A 20,022-nucleotide genomic window follows, 5' to 3' on the forward strand; every position below is an offset into this window, starting at 1 on the left:
TGGGACGATTAAATAATAGTGTGCCTCAAATACCACAATTGAAAACTAATTTTGATGTATTGAATTATCGCAAAGCTCTCCCAATTTTTAATTTTAGAGAAGATATTCTTGATGCATTAAATAATAATCAAGTAGTTATAATAGGAGGTGAAACAGGTAGTGGTAAAACTACTCAAGTCCCTCAATTTATTCTTGAACATTGCCAACAAAGACAACAACCTTGCAGAATTATTTGTACTCAACCAAGAAGACTGTCAGCTGTTTCAGTAGCTGAAAGAGTAGCATTTGAAAGAGATGAAAAAATTGGTCAAACATTTGGATATCAAATAAGACTTGAAAGTAGAGTTGCTCCAAAAACTCTTTTAACATATTGCACAAATGGTGTACTTCTTAGAACACTTATGGCAGGTGATTCTGCTCTGAGTACTGTCACACATGTCATTGTAGATGAAGTTCATGAACGTGATAGATTTTGTGATTTTCTTCTAATAGCTTTAAAAGATGCATTACAAAAACATAAATCTCTTAAACTTGTACTTATGAGCGCCACATTAGACGTTAACATTTTTGTAAAATATTTTAACAAATGCGCAGTTATAAATGTCTTGGGTAGATCATATGATGTTGACACATATTTTCTTGAAGATGTCTTAAAAATGACAGGTTATATGACAAAAGAAATGCTTTCAAAGAGAAAAGAGTTTATGAATAAGAAAGATCAACATAAAATTTTAGAAACCTGGACTCAATATAAACCTCAACAATCAGGATCAAATGCTATGAATGAAAGATGCATATTACCTGCACCAATATTAGCACAGCAAAATGAACCAGTTCCAGAAAAAGTAAAATTAGAACCATGGTTAGCAGAAGAAATGGATAAAAGCATTTCGGACGCATGGTTACGTGGAGGCGAAGATAATTTTGCACAACTTTTATATTTCATACTTTCCGAAAATGTCTCGGTAGATTATCAACATTCCACAACACTTGTAACTCCACTTATGGTAGCTGCGGGTAAAGGATGTATAAATACTACCGAACAGCTTTTAAATTTAGGTGCAAATTTAAATCTACGAGCAGCCAATGAATGGACTGCATTAGATTGGGCAAAAAATATGAATCAAACTGAATGTGCTGAGTTAATAGAAGCATATATGAAAACTTATGATTGTACAGTACAGGATGAAACAAAAGCACATGTTAAAGATATTTCACTTCCAGAAGAAGATAAATTTTTATTAGATGTATATCAACATACATTTAATGATGATAAAATCAATTATGATCTTCTTTTACATTTAATTTTGCACATTCATTTAAAGATGCCTCCTGGTTCTCTTTTAGTATTTTTGCCAGGATATGATGATATTGTAACTATGAGGGAAAAAATAAATAATGAAGAAAAAGAAATGAATAAGGGTTTACGCTATAATTTATATGTACTTCATTCAAATATGCAAACATGTGATCAGAAAAAAGTATTTAAACCAAGTCCTGTAGGAACTCGTAAAATTATTCTTTCAACAAATATAGCTGAAACAAGTATTACAATTGATGATGTAGTATATGTTATTGATTCGGGAAAAGTCAAAGAAAAATCATTTGATGCATTATCAGGAGTATGTACACTTAAATCTAATTGGATTTCTCAAGCTTGTGCAAAACAACGTAAAGGTAGAGCTGGAAGATGTAGAAAAGGCATTTGTTATCGTTTATTTTCGTCAGTTCGATATAATAGCATGGAGCCTTATCAAACTCCTGAAATTTTAAGATCACCATTACAAGAATTATGTTTGTACACAAAACATTTAGCTGCAGGAAATACACCTATTGCAGAATTTTTAGATCGAGCATTAGAACCACCTTCTAATGTAGTAACAAGAAATGCAGTTCAATTATTAAAAACTATTGATGCATTAGATCCGTGGGAAGATCTTACTGAATTAGGAAGTCATTTACTTGATTTACCAATTGAACCACGACTTGGAAAAATGTTATTATATGCTGTTGTTTTGAAATGTTTAGACCCAGTCTTAACAATTGTATGTAGTTTAGCATACAAGTAAGTAAAAGTTTATAATTTTTTGCATATATGTAATAAAAAAAAATTATTTTGAAAAATAATTTCCAGAGATCCATTTGTATTACCGTTTCAACCATCACAAAAACGAGCTGCAACCGCTGCTCGTAAAAGATTTGCAACCAATACATATTCTGATCATATGGCAGTTTTACGTGCTTTTCAAGGTTGGCAAAATGCACGTGCAGGTGGAAAAGAACGTATATTTTGCGAACAAAATTTTATTTCTGCTGCTGTTATGGAAATGGTAGTTGGAATGCGTACCCAACTTCTTGGTCAGCTTCGCGCATCTGGATTTGTTAGAGCAAGGGGTCCAGGAGATATTAGAGATTTAAATTCTAATTCTGAAAATTGGGCAGTTGTGAAGGCAGCTTTAACTGCTGGTTTATATCCAAATTTAATAAGAGTAGACAGAGAACACTTGCAATTAAGAACACAGTGTGTTGCTTTTTAAATTTTTTTATATAAGATTTTGATATAATATAATACTTATTCATATATTTAATTATCATTTGATTAATTTTGTAGGAAAGAAGTGAAAGTATTTTTTCATCCATCATCCACCTTAAGAGATTATCCTAAATCACCAAGAATGACATCTACTCAAACATATGCAGCTAATGTAGAAGCTTTACCTTGTGATTGGTTACTTTATGAAGAAATGAGTCGTACAGGACGATTTTGTCATGTTAAAATGGTTACTTTAGTAAATCCATTAACAGTAGCTTTGTTTTGTGGACCAGCAAGATTATCAGTAGATGTAATCTATGAAGCTGAATGTGAGTGTTTAGCTCTTTAATATATTATAACATTATTTTAATATTTTAATGTTATAATTTTTTATTTATAGCTGTACCAGAAAGTGAATCAGATTCTGAAGTTGATGAAAGTAATGAAGGAACGATTTTTAAACTTGATGATTGGGTAGTATTTAAACTTGATCCAGAAACTGCCAGATTTTTTTTACATCTAAGGCAAAAATGGAATGCTTTATTTTTGAGACGTATGAAAACGCCGAATAAAGCTATGTCGCAACTCGATGAAAAAGTAGTGAGTACCTTAGTGAGTGTAATTACAAATGAGGAACAGGCATGTGGATTACAACAGCCATCTGGTATTGGTCAAAGACCGCGCCCTTTAATTGTTGATTATTATCCTGCCAATGTTAGGAGAACAGATGATTTTGTTGAGGTAATTTTTTAAATTTTTTAATTTTAATGAGTATTATTGATTGTAATATTTTTTTTGCAATTTTTTGTATTTTAATGTAAAATTTTCTTTTTTAGAGAAATTTTTAAAATTGGATGGAAGAAACATTTTATTAAATGTAAATTATAAGAGATATTTTATTCTCTTGGTTCCTATATGTGATCACAAAACTCAAATGATATTCCAATATTTAAATAAATTTCATATCAATAGGTTGCTTTTGAATTAGACAGGGTAAAAGAAACGATATAGAAGATGATATAGAATAATTGTTGTTTCATTAAAATGTTTTTTCGATATCAATAAATTTAACAAATTTTTCCTTTAGTTGCAAAGTTTTAAAGATATTTCATTTAATCGCGTTATATGTATATCTCTTATATATATCTTATATTTATTTATTAATTAATAACATATTTCTAATTATTTAAAATTAATATTATTCATATAAATTTTTTTTAAATGTATAAAAAATTTTAATTATATAAATTATATATTATATAGCATTGCAAAATAACATCAAGTAATGTTAGGTAATCATATACATATATAAAATTTCATGACACAACAAAAAAAATTTAATTTATTATGAAGGTGCTCTTTTTCTGAAATTGCTTTACATTTTACTGCCTAAATAGTATAGAAGAATAACATGTAGGAATCAAAGTAGATTTTTGTATCTTTCAATGTGATATACTGTATAGATTTTAATCTTAAGTAATTTATTTACATTTTATACTGTGCATAAAGTACTTAATGTTATGATTTACTATACAGAACAATCGCACTAAAAAAAAATATTAATTTGCAAGCAAATAAATAACAAATTTAAGCAAAAAAAAAAAAAAAAAAAATGAAGTGCAATTTAATTCTTTTGATTCTTTTGTTATTATAATTATAATAAAATTTTAACCAAATTTTCTAAAATATGATAATCATTTATAATTATTTTGATTATTTTAATAATCTTATGATATTCTAATGTATAAATGTTTTATAAACATTTTTACTTGGAATCAATTGTTTGCAAATATTTATTATCAAATACAAAATTTATTTATATTTAAAAGGTCTGGGAGTTATAAACTACAGAAAAACTATTTATTTTATATATAATCTTCTAATTTGTGAGGCTAATCATAAAACATTTAGGCAGCAATAAATATATGATGGTAACATAATCTTTAGAATTATTGTAATACTTTTTAGTGTGATAATAAAAAACGTTATGTCATAATATAAAAACGTTTCTTGATTTTTTATTTACTATATATATAAATATAATTATTATTTTTTGCAAATATAGAATAATCTAATTATTTATAGTGAAAAATCAACTTATATTTGATTTGTTTAATAATTTAAAAAAATTAAAGATTGTTTATTAATTAGCTTTGTGCAATGTTTCTCGATTTATGACGAAATTTAGTGGATAATTACTATTATTTTTAGTTATTGAATGTGTAATATATATGTAATATGTTTAACATGTTGTGAAATTTCAAAGTCCAATATATTTTACTAAAACAAATGTAATGGAATAACGTGTTGAAATAATTATTAACGGATTTTTTTTGAATATTTGAATTATTAAAAATTTATAAAATAACCTTATATATGTATACATAACAGTATTATATGAAGATATATAAATTATTTTTTAAATTATTTTAATAATAAATAAAAATATTGATGATATAATGTTATGAAATACTTTATCCGAGTTTTCTCGTTTTAAACTTTGAACGAATAATTAGTGTATTTTAATCAATCAATATAATCTATTTTATTAAAGTATATTATATATATATATATGTATTTTTCAAAGAAAAAGTATTTTTTTTGTAATTTTTTATAATGTTATATGTTTTTTATCACTTTTATCGCATTTCAACATATAAAGTTTTAACGAAATCTAAAGTGTTTCGTTCTAACCTTTCGTTACTTACATGTAAAAAATCAGGTAAAACAAATAAAGAGAGATTAAGAGATTGTTTATAAACATTGTGATATCATAGCTTAATTATTATATCCTAATTTTAGATGGCATGATTGTTACAATTGGTGATGTTTCAAAACCAGTGAAATCGCCACAGAAACCTGAATATGTGCCTAAGAAATATTGTAAGTTCGTAATTGTGCTATTTTTAATATCATTTCTCTTGAAATAATATAACAATAATTTTTATTGAAATAGTATTAAATACATCTACACAAGAAGGAGATGCATCTATGTTAAAACATTTAAAATGGATGCTTCAAAAGGATGTTTTATCTCAAGATATTTTTTTAATTGGTGGACCAGGAACTAGACGTAGAAAATTAGCTCTTGCTTTTCTTGAAATCACAGATCGTGAGGTAGAATTTATTGCACTTTCAAGGGATACAACAGAAGCAGATTTAAAACAACGAAGAGAAATTAAAAGTGGTACTGCTTATTATCATGATCAAAGTGCTGTAAGAGCTGCAACAAATGGAAGAATTCTCATTATTGAAGGTGTAGAAAAAGCTGAAAGAAATGTACTTCCTGTTTTAAATAATTTATTAGAAAATCGTGAAATGCATTTAGAAGATGGAAGATTTCTTGTTCCTGCATTGCGTTATGATAAATTATTAGAGGTATTAATGTTTTTATATTGATTTTTTATTATTATTTAATTTTATATTATTATTTATGAATTGATTTTATAAATTTACATAAAATATACATTAGACATACAGTCAAGAGGAATTAGATAATTGGAAACTTGTTAGAGTCAGTGAAGATTTTAGAGTTATTGCATTAGGTATGCCAGCACCAAGATATCCTGGACATCCACTTGATCCTCCTTTAAGATCTAGATTTCAAGCCAGACATATTCCACCTCCAAGTTTTAAAGTAAGTAATCAATTAAATATTATAAAATATTACATTTATATTTAATTAATTATAATACTATGTATTTTTGATCTAAAATTTTAATTTTAAAATAAAATAAAATAATTTCCCTTTTTAAAAAGAAAAAATACATTTTAAAAATTAATAATAAAATATAAAATAATAACTTAATAGGAAAAAATCACACATTTTATATATACTTATTTTTACAAAATTGCAAAATAATTTTTAAATAATATTTTAAATAATAATATAAATATAAATATTTTAAATAATTAGAAAAATAATTTCATGTTTCATTAATTTTTTCATTAAATTACATTGGAATAATATTCATCATTATATTAAAAAAAGAAAATAAAATAATATGTTATATAATATAGAATATATAACTTTTACAGAAAATCATTTACTTAATAAAAACATTGAAAATTATTAATGAAATTCAATGAAATTCTTTCTGAATGTATATTTATATATTATATATCACTTACTAGCAATATGAATTACTAGAAATTTCCAAATTCATAAGTTCTAAGTTTCATGTGACAACGTTCAGTAATTACTGGCGCGGCTCGGAGAAGATCATGGCGTGTGTAATTTGCTAAAGTTTTACCTGATTTATGTGACGACGTATCGTTAGACATAGGAGGTCGCACAAACCCCTCCAGTCGTTCATCCCTTCCGGTGCCGGTTTCCTTCCTATATAAACTGTTCGTAGCTGCGCTATGGTCACAGTCATCGCAGTTTAGATCGCGTGTCGCGAAAACAGTGGAATCCTATTTGTCCTTTTGTTCAACTTAGAGTCAATATGTCGGAATTCGGTCGAATGACAGACGTATTCGACACATGGTGTTACTGAAGCTACGAAGAATTATAAACGATCAAGATTTATATATAAAAAACGTGAAAATACAAAACATTTTTTTTTATAATTAAATAATATGAAAATAAAGAACATAAGAGATCATTTATTTGTTAAAAAAATAAATAATATATTATTTACATATAAATTACTAATGTTAATATATTTTTGAAGATAATTAATATTTTATATACATTTCTATCTATATTATTAATAATTTAACAAATTAATAAATAATTGATAATTGAGAAATGCCAGCTATTTGGTCATCATCAGAAAGACCAATATCTGTTCGTACAATTTGGGTGGATGGTATTCGACACGCGATCTTATCACCCGATGATCCATTGATCCATTCTGAATCACGTCGACGTTCTCATGTATCGAGAAATAAAACTTATTCAACGGAGTATCAACAGTTGGAATCGAGACTGGATCGATTGAATAGTTGTTTCACAAACTTGCAGATGGTAGTTAAGAAGAATCTTTCAGAGACCAAAACAACGTCTTCTCAAATGTATCGAAAACTATCCGCACCTCCTTGTTCTAGGATGCCAACTAGTATATCTGATACTAGTATTTTAGAGTCTCTTTTAAATGATAATAAAAAAATTAAAAAAAAATATAGTCATAAAGCAATAAAAGAAAATTCAAACTTTATCATTGATAATCATCTTTTTAAAAATAATATCGATAAAGAAAAAACATCAGAGTCTGAGCCAGATTTTAAATTAAATATAACGGAATGCAGAAATGTTGAAGGAACATCCGATGTTTTTTGGAATCCATTATTTGAAAGAGTTCTTCAGTGGTTGGATTTCTCTGGAAGAACACAAAACTTCAAGAATGATTTTGAAGATCATTTTACGGAAAAAATAATAGATGAGGAAGAACAAAAATGGAGCCTTACTAAGAAGAGAATACCTCATTTGAAATGTAATTATTTCGAGGAGAAAGAAAGAATAACTTTGAAAAATTATAAATTACATAAAGAACCTAATTTGGAAAATTTTAAAAGAGAAGAAAATAAAATAATACAAAGTCGATTTCTTAAGATAAAGAATATGAAGGAAGAGATTCAAGAATTTAACGAGACTTTAAACAGTGGAGAAACATTTATAAAGTGTAATGAAGAAGAATTGGAAAATAAAATGAAAGAAAAAGCATCATCGACGATAATGTCTTCTCCTGGCCGATTAAAGTTGCACATAGTAATACCAAATCTAGCTTACAAAGAAAACATGTCTTCGCAAGAATCGTTAATAGATGATCAAAAATAATATTTAATCAATCATATCATTATATATTAACTGTTTTGTAATTTACATCAAATCTTTTTAATATCTCTTATTACAATGTCTTTTAAAATGCTGATGAAAATTATTTTCTGCTGTAAAATTATTTTAACAAGAATCTTATATAATATGTGTTTTAATCTACTATTTGAATATTAATCACAATTCAATATTCTTAATATTTTTAATATTCACATCACTTAAAGGTAATCATCTTTATCATCTACTATTATTTGTTTTTTATTAAAGAATCTAAGTTTAATTTATGAATTTTTTTTATTTTTTCTTAAAAATACTTTAATTTAATAATTTAATTATTACTTTATACATTTGAACCATAGTATGCAAATATTAATGCAAATTTATATACAAGCTCGACTATTCACGCAAATATATTTTTTCATTTTTCATACATATATATTCAGATATATACACACTAGATTTATCTTCATTTTTTTGATATTTCTCTGAAATTCAATAAGTTGCAATAAATATCGTTTTATCGAGAGCCAATTCGACACCCATTATTCTGCGCGTGAAGAAGCAATGAAAATGGTGCCGGTGCGAGATATCGCGGTGATGAACCTTACACGGTTTAACATCGTTTGCATCTTTAGTAAAATACAAAGTAAATAATATACATGGCAAGGATTATTTAAAAAGTCAAATAAAATTACGAGGTATTTAAATTAACTTAGAATACTTCATGATGAAACGATAGGGTTTCTAATACTTTGGAAAATTTTGCATCACGAATCTTATTTTACATGTATGAGTTTTATTTTTTTTGTGTTATAAAGTATATATAATATGTTTGAAAACAGATTTATTTATTAGTTAGAAGTTGCTTCATTATTTGTGAGTTTAACATTTTTCTTAATTTCTTTATTGTGAATCTAATATGTAAAAACTTATTAAATTAATATATAAAAACTTATTTTATTCTAAAGTATTTGTATATTATTTTATCTATTTGCTAAATATAATTTATTTATATTTATTTATGAAATTAAAATATATTTTATTTTAAATTTTTAATACATAATAGTAAAATATGTTGTTGAGATTATAAAATGATAAGATCCAAATCATCTGATTTATTATAATGAAATAGATATATTATTGTGTGGTATATAATGAAAGTATTAAACTTTTCATATTTACAATGTATAATACTTTCTTTTTTAAATTAAATATATATATTTAAATTATATATTTCATACACTTTTAATACAATTTATTTTTTTGTCTCATTTTTTTTCCAGAAATTTCTTTAATTTATGATTTCAATTATTGCACAATCGCACAATCGCAATATTTTTACAATGGAACTGAATATTTTACATAGTTAGAACAGAGAACCGTTTGCTATTGTAGCAACTACTTGATTCATGAACTCAAAGTGCATTGAACTTCAATGATTTATTGGAGACCATAAATCGCATGTTAACAATTTCAAAGGAGATATCGATGTAATTATTCGGTATATTTAACAAGTTTGCAAAGATTTGTCATCCAGAGACGTATATCATTATTTGCAAAGAAAGACCAGTGTCGATCTCACAATCTAACTTTAGTAAGAAAGTTTCCAATTATTCAACATTACAGTTCTCTTAAATTGCATTCGTTTAACGGGTTATTAGATGTGACATCAAAGCCAAGTCATAATGTGACTTAACATGCGATACAACTATGTGCTCATGTTGTAATACAAATTTCAACTTTTTATTGAAAGAGACGAAAAGGTTTTAATTATCGAATATTTTTAATAATCATTAGTAATCGTTCCTATTACAAAAGCATTCAATTTTTTCGCCTACAAGGAAATTTTTATACATAATTACAGAAATTATAAATGTAATAATTGTGATTATAGAATGTCTGCTTTATCACAGATATTTCTACTTGTATTTAGTATTACAAAATTATTATATCATTGTTTATATCACTTTTAAATTACATATCAATATTTTAAAATAAGAATATTTCAAGGAACGATCATACAATTTTTCATATATTTTTATCTTTTATTTAATAAATATTATTAATTCAAAAAATTTATATGATATATTTATATTTCATGATACAAATGTATGTATGTTTTCTGGATAAATTTTAAATCTTTTTTTCATTTTGTATTAATATAGATACTTAGAATTTGAGAAAGATTCAATTATTAAATTGATGTTTCTCCATGAAAGTTTCTCCTTTTTTATCCCGGGATCTATTCCTGGAGTCGTTGAAGGAATCGTATTTTCCGGGGAATCACGATAATCGCGTCGATAGGTCTGAGAATGTAGCTCAATTGAAACTTTTCGATGGAAATCTGTAAGCTATCTAGAGGGTTTCGTGCCGACTGGTAGTTATTATCGTACTTGGCGCGCATTGAAGAGCTCTTTTGGTGTTAATCACTCGCGTGGACTGTTTCAAACAAATTGTGGTGTAACATTCCGTACGCTGAGTTGTTCACAATTATGCGGGATATGCGGTTCCTGGGTAAAAGGAAACAATGCGGATATCTCACGGAGATAATGCAACTATAACTTTGCTCGTTTTCGTTCGAAGGAGCGTGAATTTGTTAACTTCTCTTTGCAGATTAAAAGTATCGTTAAATATGAGTTTCGTGCACTCAACGATAAAACAGAGAAAATCTGGAAAAATTTCGTTGTGCTATCTAAGTAGAAACTTTATATAACGTCACGGAAGAAGCATCAATATTCACGTACTGTCCTGTAAATGAAATAGTAATATTCAATGATTTTTAATCAATGATTTTATTACAGATAAATTATAATTTTTATTATTATTATTACTATACTGGATATTACATATTTGTAAGAATTTTTTGTAAATATATATCCATTCCAAATGAGAATTTAACTTAAATGAATAATCAATCTTTAATTCTACTTAAGCTTAACAATTAATTCTTTTGATAGAAATTTTTCATTTAAAAATGAATACAAAAGTATGATAATATAAACTATAATATGTTTAAATTAAAAAATAAAATTAAATATAATATTAAATAAGTCTTATTAAGTCTTACTTATACTATAATATTTAATACATCTCCTAATAAATTTTAATAATATTAAAAAAAAATTATAAATGAGTAGTCTTTATAAAAATTATCATAAAAATATATATTATAATTTTAAAATATTTTTTAAAACAATTCAATCGTTTGAAAATCTTGTTGATTTTTATGAAAATTCTTTTTGGAAAAATTTAATATTCTTTCTTTTATGATTTTTTTTTTTTTTTTTTAGGAACAATTGAACACATTAAAAAATTTAACTACGCACACTGATACTATGAAATTAAGGCAATTATTATCGTGCTCGCACGCTTTCGTTACACAAGAGTCTGTGTCCTTAGGTCTTCCGGATTTCCCCTTAGATAATTTGTCGTCAGTTACTATTATAATGGTATATATTTCCTTTTTTTTTTAACTTTGATCTACTTAACGAATTATAATACGATTAATACGGTTAATATGAATGTAACCGCAGGATAAATGTCCAAACCTGTCGGTGTTTGATATATTTTACAGGTGTTATCCGTATAAATTGTTTTTGGCGAAAGATGGTCAAAATGCTGTTGAAACCATACTCGAAACCTTTGATGTCTCAAAAATAACAACGAACGACAGTAAGATTTCAAATATTGATAAGAAAAATGAAGAGCAAAATTCGGTAAATATTAGCATAAAGTATGCTGATGATGAAATAGGCTTGAAAGTAAGTAAGTTGATGAAATGAAAAATAAAATATGATAAATTCAAAGATTATAATATTTTATTTATACATTTTATTAAATAGGTTTCTTGCGGAAACAAAAACATAAATGAAAAAGGAAATAAATATGTAGAAACGAATTATCAAAATAATTTATTGACAAGTATGTTGGAATCGCATCTTGTTTCTGATTTTTGTTTAATTGGCCCAAAAGGATGTGGAAAATCTATTACTGTACAAACTTTAGCTAATTTATTAGGATACGAAGTAGAGCCTGTAGTACTCTATCAGGCAAGTATTATTATACACTTTTTCTATTTCAATTCAGTCGAATTGATCAATAGCATTTTTTCAAAAATTTTTTATTATAGCATCAAAATATATTAGTTAGTCCAATTTTTTCAGAAATTAAATGATTATGTATTTTGATGTAGTTTTGCTTAATTTGAAATATAGAATAAAGACAACAATTGATTTGAAATAATCGAAATATCTTTTTAGGATATGACTTCCAGAGATTTAATACAACAACGGACAACGTTATCTAATGGTGATACAGTTTGGAAAAATTCACCTCTCGTTGATGCAGCATTGCACGGTAAATTGGCTATATTGGATGGAATTAATAGAATCGATCCTAGCACTTTGGCTATATTGCATAGGTACACATTTCTAAAAAATTTTTCAAAAAACTTTGTAATTGAATACAAACGATATGTTATATTTTTAGATTGGTTCACGATCGAGAATTACAATTGCACGATGGTAAAAGGCTCATCAGGGCAGATCGTTACGATGAGATAAAGGAGAAACACGATAAATCTGATGCAGAATTGTACGAATCAGGTGTATTACGTATTCACCCATCTTTTAGAATCGTAGCTTTGGCAGAATCGCCTATCGTTAACGCATCCTCGAGGCAATGGTTGAATTCAGAGTTACTTAGTTTGTTCCTTTTCCACGAAATGAGACCACTCACCAAATCAGAGGAGATCCACATTATTCGAACGAAGGTGTTTAACCTAATTTCTAAGCCTTACATTTAAAATTTTAATGGAATCCCTCTTTTGCATACTGATTACAAGTGGTATGTTATACTGTTTTAGTACGGGGAACCTTCCACAGCTTTGTTAAACATTCTAAAATTGGCGCATGTACTACGATCCTCCAATGACCCCACTTTACAATCATTGGCCAGTTCTTTGAGCACGAGGCAACTTTTGAGGATAGCGGAGAGAATGCACAAGTTTCAAAACGATGATGCTTACAACGCGGTGCATCGCGCTTGTCTGGCTCGTTTCTTACCGGCAATAGCGAAACAAGCGTTGGAAGACTGCTGTAATCGTATGGGAATTGTTCCAACGAAAAGCATGGTGGACGAGAACGTCAAGTGTCAAATTATTGGAAATACCGTGCAAATTGGTAACACGGTTGTCGAACGATACAACACGACAGCTTTAACGAAAGTACCTGACATTTTATTTTACGATGTGCCCCAACACATCGCACTTTTAGAAAATTTGTTGCAAGACTTTAGTTTGGGACAACACTTGTTGTTAGTTGGAAACCAGGGTGTGGGCAAAAATAAAATTGTCGATCGATTGTTACAACTTTTAAATAGGCCACGAGAATACATACAGCTACACAGAGACACTACTGTTCAAACTTTGACCCTTCAACCAATGGTTAGGGATGGAAAAGTGGTGTACGAAGACTCGCCGCTCGTGCAAGCTGTTAAATTGGGACACGTGCTTGTTGTTGATGAGGCGGACAAAGCTCCGACCCATGTTACTTGTATTTTAAAGGTATGTTCATGTAAATTATGTTGTATTGGATTTAATCATTGAAGAGACTATATTGACAAGGCACTTAAAAAGATATATAATCAATTAATAAATCTATTTTCAGATAGAGCTAATTTGATATCTATATAATTTTAGAATTTAATATTTTTAAATTTCTATATCAAAATTTTGTTGAAAATTATATTAATTTCTATACTTTGTAAAAAATGTATTCAATTCCATGCGATTATATATTTATTTAAAAATTTTATTCATTCATTCTGAAAGAATGGTTTTTATTGATTTCAGACTTTAGTTGAATCTGGTGAAATGATTTTATCAGATGGCAGACGTATAGTATCTTCTTTAACTTCTAATATAGACAATTCGAATAAAATATTGCTTCATCCAGATTTTAAGATGATAATATTAGCAAATAGACCTGGTTTCCCATTTTTGGGAAATGATTTCTTTGGAGCATTGGGTGATCTATTCAGTACGCATACTGTTGATAATCCAAGCATTGAAAATGAAATTCAACTTTTAAAACAATATGGTCCGAACGTAGATGAAAAGATAATATTTAAATTAGTAAAAGCTTTTGGTAAATTACGAAATATGGCTGATCAAGGACTGGTTTCGTATCCATATTCAACTCGAGAGGTTGTCAATATTGTAAAGCATTTAGAGGTGAGTTTTTATATTTTATTTTTTAATCACTAATATTTATTTATCATCAAATTGTTTCATTTATTTTTTAGAAATTTCCTCAAGAATCTTTAGCTAATGTGGTACGAAATGTATTCGATTTCGATCGATATAGTGAAGAAACTTTTAATACTTTAGTATCCGTATTACATGAATATGGGATTCCTATTGGAACAAATCCTGCTAATATTGCATTAGCAAAAGAGTAAGATATTTATTAAAAAAGAATAATTAGATTAGAAAAAAATTTAGTAAAATATAACAATTAATTAAAATAATTTTTATCTAATGTAAATACAATAGATAATAATTTCAATGTATATTTTTATTTTTGAATAATATATTTACAAAAATAAAATTTATTTAAAAAAAATAAAAAACTAGAAAGAATATAATGTTTAATATTTTTTTTCCTTTTCCTTTACAGAATATCTCTACCAGAAAATCAAGTTAGTACTATTTGGAATTTTTCAAATAAACAAGAAGTACTACGCGTACAGGAAAAGTACATTAAACTAAAATCACCGAAAAATTTAATGCAAAAGTTTTTACCTTTAGACCGTATTGAAGCTAGATCAGCTTTATTTACTGAATTACAAAGTTATTGGACTGTACCACTTAATAATATTAGTGTAGTCGCAGGATTAGCAATTACTAAAGGTATAAAAAATGACGGGACAGATGATATAATTAATGTTCTTGCTACAAATCCATTAAAAATATTTAGTATAAATCAAGAATCAGATAAAATTCAGGAAACTTTATTATATGGATTAATAAATTACGAGGAAAGTAACAGTCTTCAATTTACAATGGCGACTGATAATAATCAAAATATTTTAGTGCATGAAGAAATAGTAAGTACTTTTAATCAAAATTAAATCAATTTTTTCTTATTATAGTCATTATAAAATATATTTGTTTTTAGAATGATGTTTTATTATTATTGAATTTAAACGAAGGAACTGTACGGAAAATAGAAATGTTATCTTTATTTGATATAGCATCAAATAAAATAACAAATGCTTTGAAAAATATGAATATTCGTCGAAAGATGAAATCTGATTTGTTGAAATCTCATAATCAAATCGTTTTTCATACCTATAATTCTAACAAGATAGAAATGATTGATTTAAATCTTATGTGCTTTTATACGATTAATTTGCCATTTAAGGTACGATCAATTTTACTTCCATCAGAAAAGAAGTGGTTAATTGATGACACACAAAGAAACAAATATATTCTTAAAAAGTCCACATATTCGTCTCCGTGTCCAAATATTTTGCTAAAAGTAGAAGAATCTAGTAAATATAATTTCAAAATTGATTCATTCCTTAACTGTACTAATAGCAGTTTGAATAGTAATTTACTTAGTGCAGCACTGAAACAGAAAATAGATTCTCCAAATCGATTGCTTGTGAGTGACAATACCTATGCCAATATTGCTGTTGGATTTCCTGATTTAGATAGTTTTAATGAACTTTATTCTTGGCCGAGAGCAAAATCTAGTAATAATTTTACCCCTACTATTTCTATGGATAATGGACAAATTATTAAGGTAGTTACACCTCAAGAAGTTCCTGATGATGTTTTTCCAAAGACAGAACAAAATTACGAAATTGCTCGTTATTTGGAAATTGTTGATATTGTAAATCATAAGTTACGTTATATACCTGTACCAAAGTAAGTATTTATGATTGAATTGAATAATTATCTTTTATTTTATTTATATTTATCAAATTTATTATTTATATTTTTAGACCAGTTAATATATCACAAATGAGTCAATTCATATATCCAAATAAGTATTTTTTACACATTTCATCTAAATCAAATCAGGATCTTGTAACAGTAGATGCAGGTGGTTGCGTTCGCCTTTGGGAAACGTCATTAACAAATATTGAAAAATCTCTTGGAGCTTGGCGAAGAATGGTAGGAGATGATAATGAAAATTTGCAAATTACAAAAGAAAGATATTCTGGCTTAGATGTTAGTAGTCCTAAACATGGTAAAATCGATGAGAAAAATGAACCACATGTTGGAGGCAATACATGGGCAGGAGGAACCGGAGGTAAAATAAATAATACATAAAATATGAGTATGAAATCAAGACTGAAATGTATAATGAAAATTTTAGGAAGAGACACAGCGGGTCTTGGCGGAAAGGGTGGACCTTATCGTTTAGATGCTGGTCATACAGTACATCAACTTAGTGATGAAGAAAAGAATGCAGTACCTGAACATATTAAAAAGGCAGCGAGAGAAATGGGCCTCAAAGTATTTCAGCAACGTTTAAGAGAAATTAATATGAGTGAATACGATCATCAACTTTATTCCCAGTTTAGTAATGCTGTTCAAAAGGAAGTTCAAGCGTTAAGAACTATAATAGGTTAATATTTGATCATCTCATTATACTTTTTGTAAAATAATCAAAAATATATAAAATTTTATAGGCTTTAATATGTTATTATTAAATATATATATTATTATTTAATGTGTTTAATAAATTAAATAATTTTATTTTGAGGAATAATTGAATTATACTTAGAATTATTTTAGTTTAAAAGACTCAAAATATTTCAATTGTATTTTATAGATAGTTTACAAGCCAAAAGTAAAGAACGTCAATGGTGTAGGCATCAAACTTCTGGTGAGTTAGACGATACTAAATTAATTGAAGGACTAACTGGGGAAAGAACAATTTATCGAAGAAGGGCAGAAAAAGAACCCGAGCTCGGTACTCCACCATCAAAATCGAAGCGTTTAAAATTAGTGGTGGATGTTTCTGGTAGTATGTATAGATTTAATGGATACGACGGGCGTCTTGATCGAGAGATGGAAGCTTGCATTATGGTAATGGAAGCATTTAATGGATATGAAGGAAAATTTCAGTACGATATTGTTGGTCATTCTGGTGATGACTATGGCATCGTTTTCGTAAATCACACTCACCCGCCAGTGAATAATAAACGTAGATTAGAAATAATAAAGGTAATAGTAGTAAAGAAATACTTTAATTAAACGAAAGACGCATTATTACGAAGGGAGTAATTTTTTCAGACGATGCACGCACATTCACAATTTTGCATGTCTGGTGATAATACTTTAGAAGCGACACAACATGCAATTATAAATTTAGCAAAAGAAGACGCTGATGAATGTATTGTTGTTGTACTTTCGGACGCTAATTTTGAACGTTATGGTATTCGACCCGAGATATTTGCAAAAATTCTTACATCAAACCCAAATGTTAATGCTTTTGCTATATTTATTGGGTCTTTAGGAAATCAAGCCTTTAAGTAAGCATATATTTTTTAATATTTAAATAAAAATAATAATATTTAAAAAAAAAATAAAAAATAAATGTTCCTGTATTTGATTTTAAGTTTAACCAAAAAAATAACTGTGGGACGTGCATTTGTTTGTATGGATCTCAAGGATATACCTCGAATTTTGCAACAAATATTTGCTGCTTCATTGTTAAGTACCACACAATCAAATTAATGTATTATTAATGTACTATAACTTGTACCATTTTATAAATATTTATAATTGTGAATAATTAAGAAATATATTATAGTTTAATTTAAATGTACATCTATGATGTTATCATTATTATTAAATTAATCTAATCTATTATGTTTTTTTATATTTTTTAGTTAATTTCAAAATATATGTCAATAAATATCTACTAATATAAAAGATATAAAATATCAAATATTGATATTGCATTTGTTACATTTGAATATTTATATAAAAAAACACGAATCTTGCCGAAATTAACCGAAAGTATACGAAGTTCATTCAAAACGATATATATCGAGATATTCAATTATGGTTTCAATTATGATTATAAATATCATTATTATAAAAGAGTTTAATTAAAATGCATTATAATACATGAAATTTGTATCAATATAATCAAATATATATAAAAATAATATAATATATAAAAAGAAAAAAAATACCTTTCTAAAGAACAGCATATTTCGTCAAACAGTTCACAAAATGATCCAAAAAGATTTTCAAAATCATCAGGAAATATTGCACATTTAAAAATAATATATATAATTCATACGTTGAATTGATATATACATATTTTCACGTGTTTTCACTGAAAAATTAGAATATATCGTGTAAAAAGGATTGCAATGTGCGCGCATTCCTAGAAATCAGGACTCCATGCGTGACAGAGTTGCCAAAAAACTGGGGGTTACGGAACGAACCGAAGTTAGCCGAAGGTTGTCGAGATAAATCGAGAGAATCGAGTGGTGTGGGGCGTATATTTGTTAGTCGCACGCCGGTCGTTGAATGGAGCGGGTGTGGAGACGTGTACAAGGTGCCGGGCGTCGCAGTGCCACAGCTCGCTGTGGTTGCCCTGTACAGCCTTGTCAGCTGCACGTGGACCAACGCGCGAAACGAGGAGGTGGACGGAAATCTCGTGGTGGACCGCAGACAATTGTGTGTGGTTGTCAAGTGCAGCCATGTCCGGTACATCCTGTACTAATAAGGGTTCGTCGTACTCGACCCGGGGTTGGCAACTGTGACTGTCCACCGGAATCACAACCTTGTCCGCATGTAGCACGTACATCGGCTATACGACGGATTCGAAGGTAAATAGACAATTATAAATTGTTTTAATATCTCTTGTTTTTTTCTTATTATTATTCCCTATTGCTTTTTTGCTTGACAATATATATACTCGTTACGATCCATTATAATTTAAGGGGTGGAAGGAACGAAGGTCAAAGTAAGTATGTATTAATCGTATTTGCGAAGCTCGTAATGGCGCGAATATAGTTAACCTGAAATCTTTTTCTAGAATGATTGGTAGAGAATATAATATGCGTGTAGGTAATAATATAAAAGCGAATAAGGAAATTAGGCATTATATTATATATTATTGATGAATAAAAGAGAAAGAAAGAAAGGAAATTGATAAATCGAAATACTTTTGTGATTTTATTATACTAGATAAATGTAAGGTTATCGATTGATCGAATAGATATCTCGAAAGCGATTGGTCGAAATAAATCGAATCTTGTTGCATTCATAGCTTCATATTCTACAGGTAGCTTAGTGGGAAAGTGCTTCGATCTTGTGTTTCTTTATTTTAAAATATTACGTTGAAAAGAATTTCTGTTAGTAATTTTTTATTCTAAGAAACTCATTTCAAGTGTTGAAATAGTTTTACGATATTATTGAATAGTATATGTGTAATCTATCGAATAGTATGTGTAAAATTTGAAATGGTAAAATTTGACATATTGTGTTATATATATAATATATAATATATATTTATAAATATATAATATATATTCACTAATAAATGTGAGTATGTATCTATTTGTCACAAATTAGTATGAATCAATTATTAATATAAATATTTTATTTTATAAAGTACATAATATCACTATGTTATAATATATATATCGTATTTGCGAAGCTCGTAATGGCGCG

The 20,022-nt window shown here is 27.5% G+C and overlaps 3 protein-coding genes across 5 annotated transcripts in view; all 3 read left to right on the forward strand.

Annotated features, from left to right (window-relative positions):
• LOC102677514 (3'-5' RNA helicase YTHDC2-like) overlaps positions 1-3,619 on the forward strand; it is a 5,071-nt gene extending 1,452 nt beyond the window's left edge. For all 3 annotated transcript variants that reach the window (XM_006612637.2, XM_006612638.2, XM_006612636.2), the window contains exons 5-9: positions 1-2,065; positions 2,135-2,521; positions 2,612-2,862; positions 2,934-3,274; positions 3,370-3,619. The exon at positions 1-2,065 ends at the window's left edge or, in 2 of these variants, runs on beyond it. In XM_006612637.2, coding sequence (XP_006612700.1) covers positions 1-2,065; positions 2,135-2,521; positions 2,612-2,862; positions 2,934-3,274; positions 3,370-3,381 — 3,056 coding nt within the window. In that variant the 3' untranslated portion in view covers positions 3,382-3,619. The remainder of the gene's footprint in view (positions 2,066-2,134; positions 2,522-2,611; positions 2,863-2,933; positions 3,275-3,369) is intronic.
• A 1,530-nt stretch (positions 3,620-5,149) lies between these two features.
• Positions 5,150-18,154, forward strand: LOC102677918 (von Willebrand factor A domain-containing protein 8). Its single transcript, XM_006612639.2, has 19 exons — positions 5,150-5,255; positions 5,336-5,416; positions 5,490-5,911; positions 6,006-6,170; positions 11,603-11,761; positions 11,846-12,073; positions 12,155-12,361; positions 12,572-12,732; positions 12,801-13,083; positions 13,177-13,875; positions 14,164-14,544; positions 14,616-14,767; positions 14,990-15,419; positions 15,491-16,245; positions 16,323-16,633; positions 16,700-16,951; positions 17,159-17,553; positions 17,623-17,861; positions 17,949-18,154. Exons 1-19 carry the CDS (start codon positions 5,150-5,152, stop codon positions 18,064-18,066), a joined length of 5,544 nt encoding a protein of 1,847 aa, XP_006612702.1. The 3' UTR covers positions 18,067-18,154.
• A 363-nt stretch (positions 18,155-18,517) lies between these two features.
• The window catches only part of LOC102679447, a 6,058-nt gene continuing 4,553 nt past the window's right edge, over positions 18,518-20,022 (forward strand). Inside the window, exon 1 of the mRNA XM_006612648.2 lies at positions 18,518-19,175. Coding sequence (XP_006612711.1) covers positions 18,874-19,175 — 302 coding nt within the window. The 5' untranslated portion in view covers positions 18,518-18,873. The remainder of the gene's footprint in view (positions 19,176-20,022) is intronic.

This window comes from Apis dorsata, unplaced genomic scaffold (genome assembly GCF_000469605.1).
Source record: "Apis dorsata unplaced genomic scaffold, Apis dorsata 1.3 scaffold_117, whole genome shotgun sequence".
Lineage (NCBI taxonomy): Eukaryota > Metazoa > Arthropoda > Insecta > Hymenoptera > Apidae > Apis > Apis dorsata.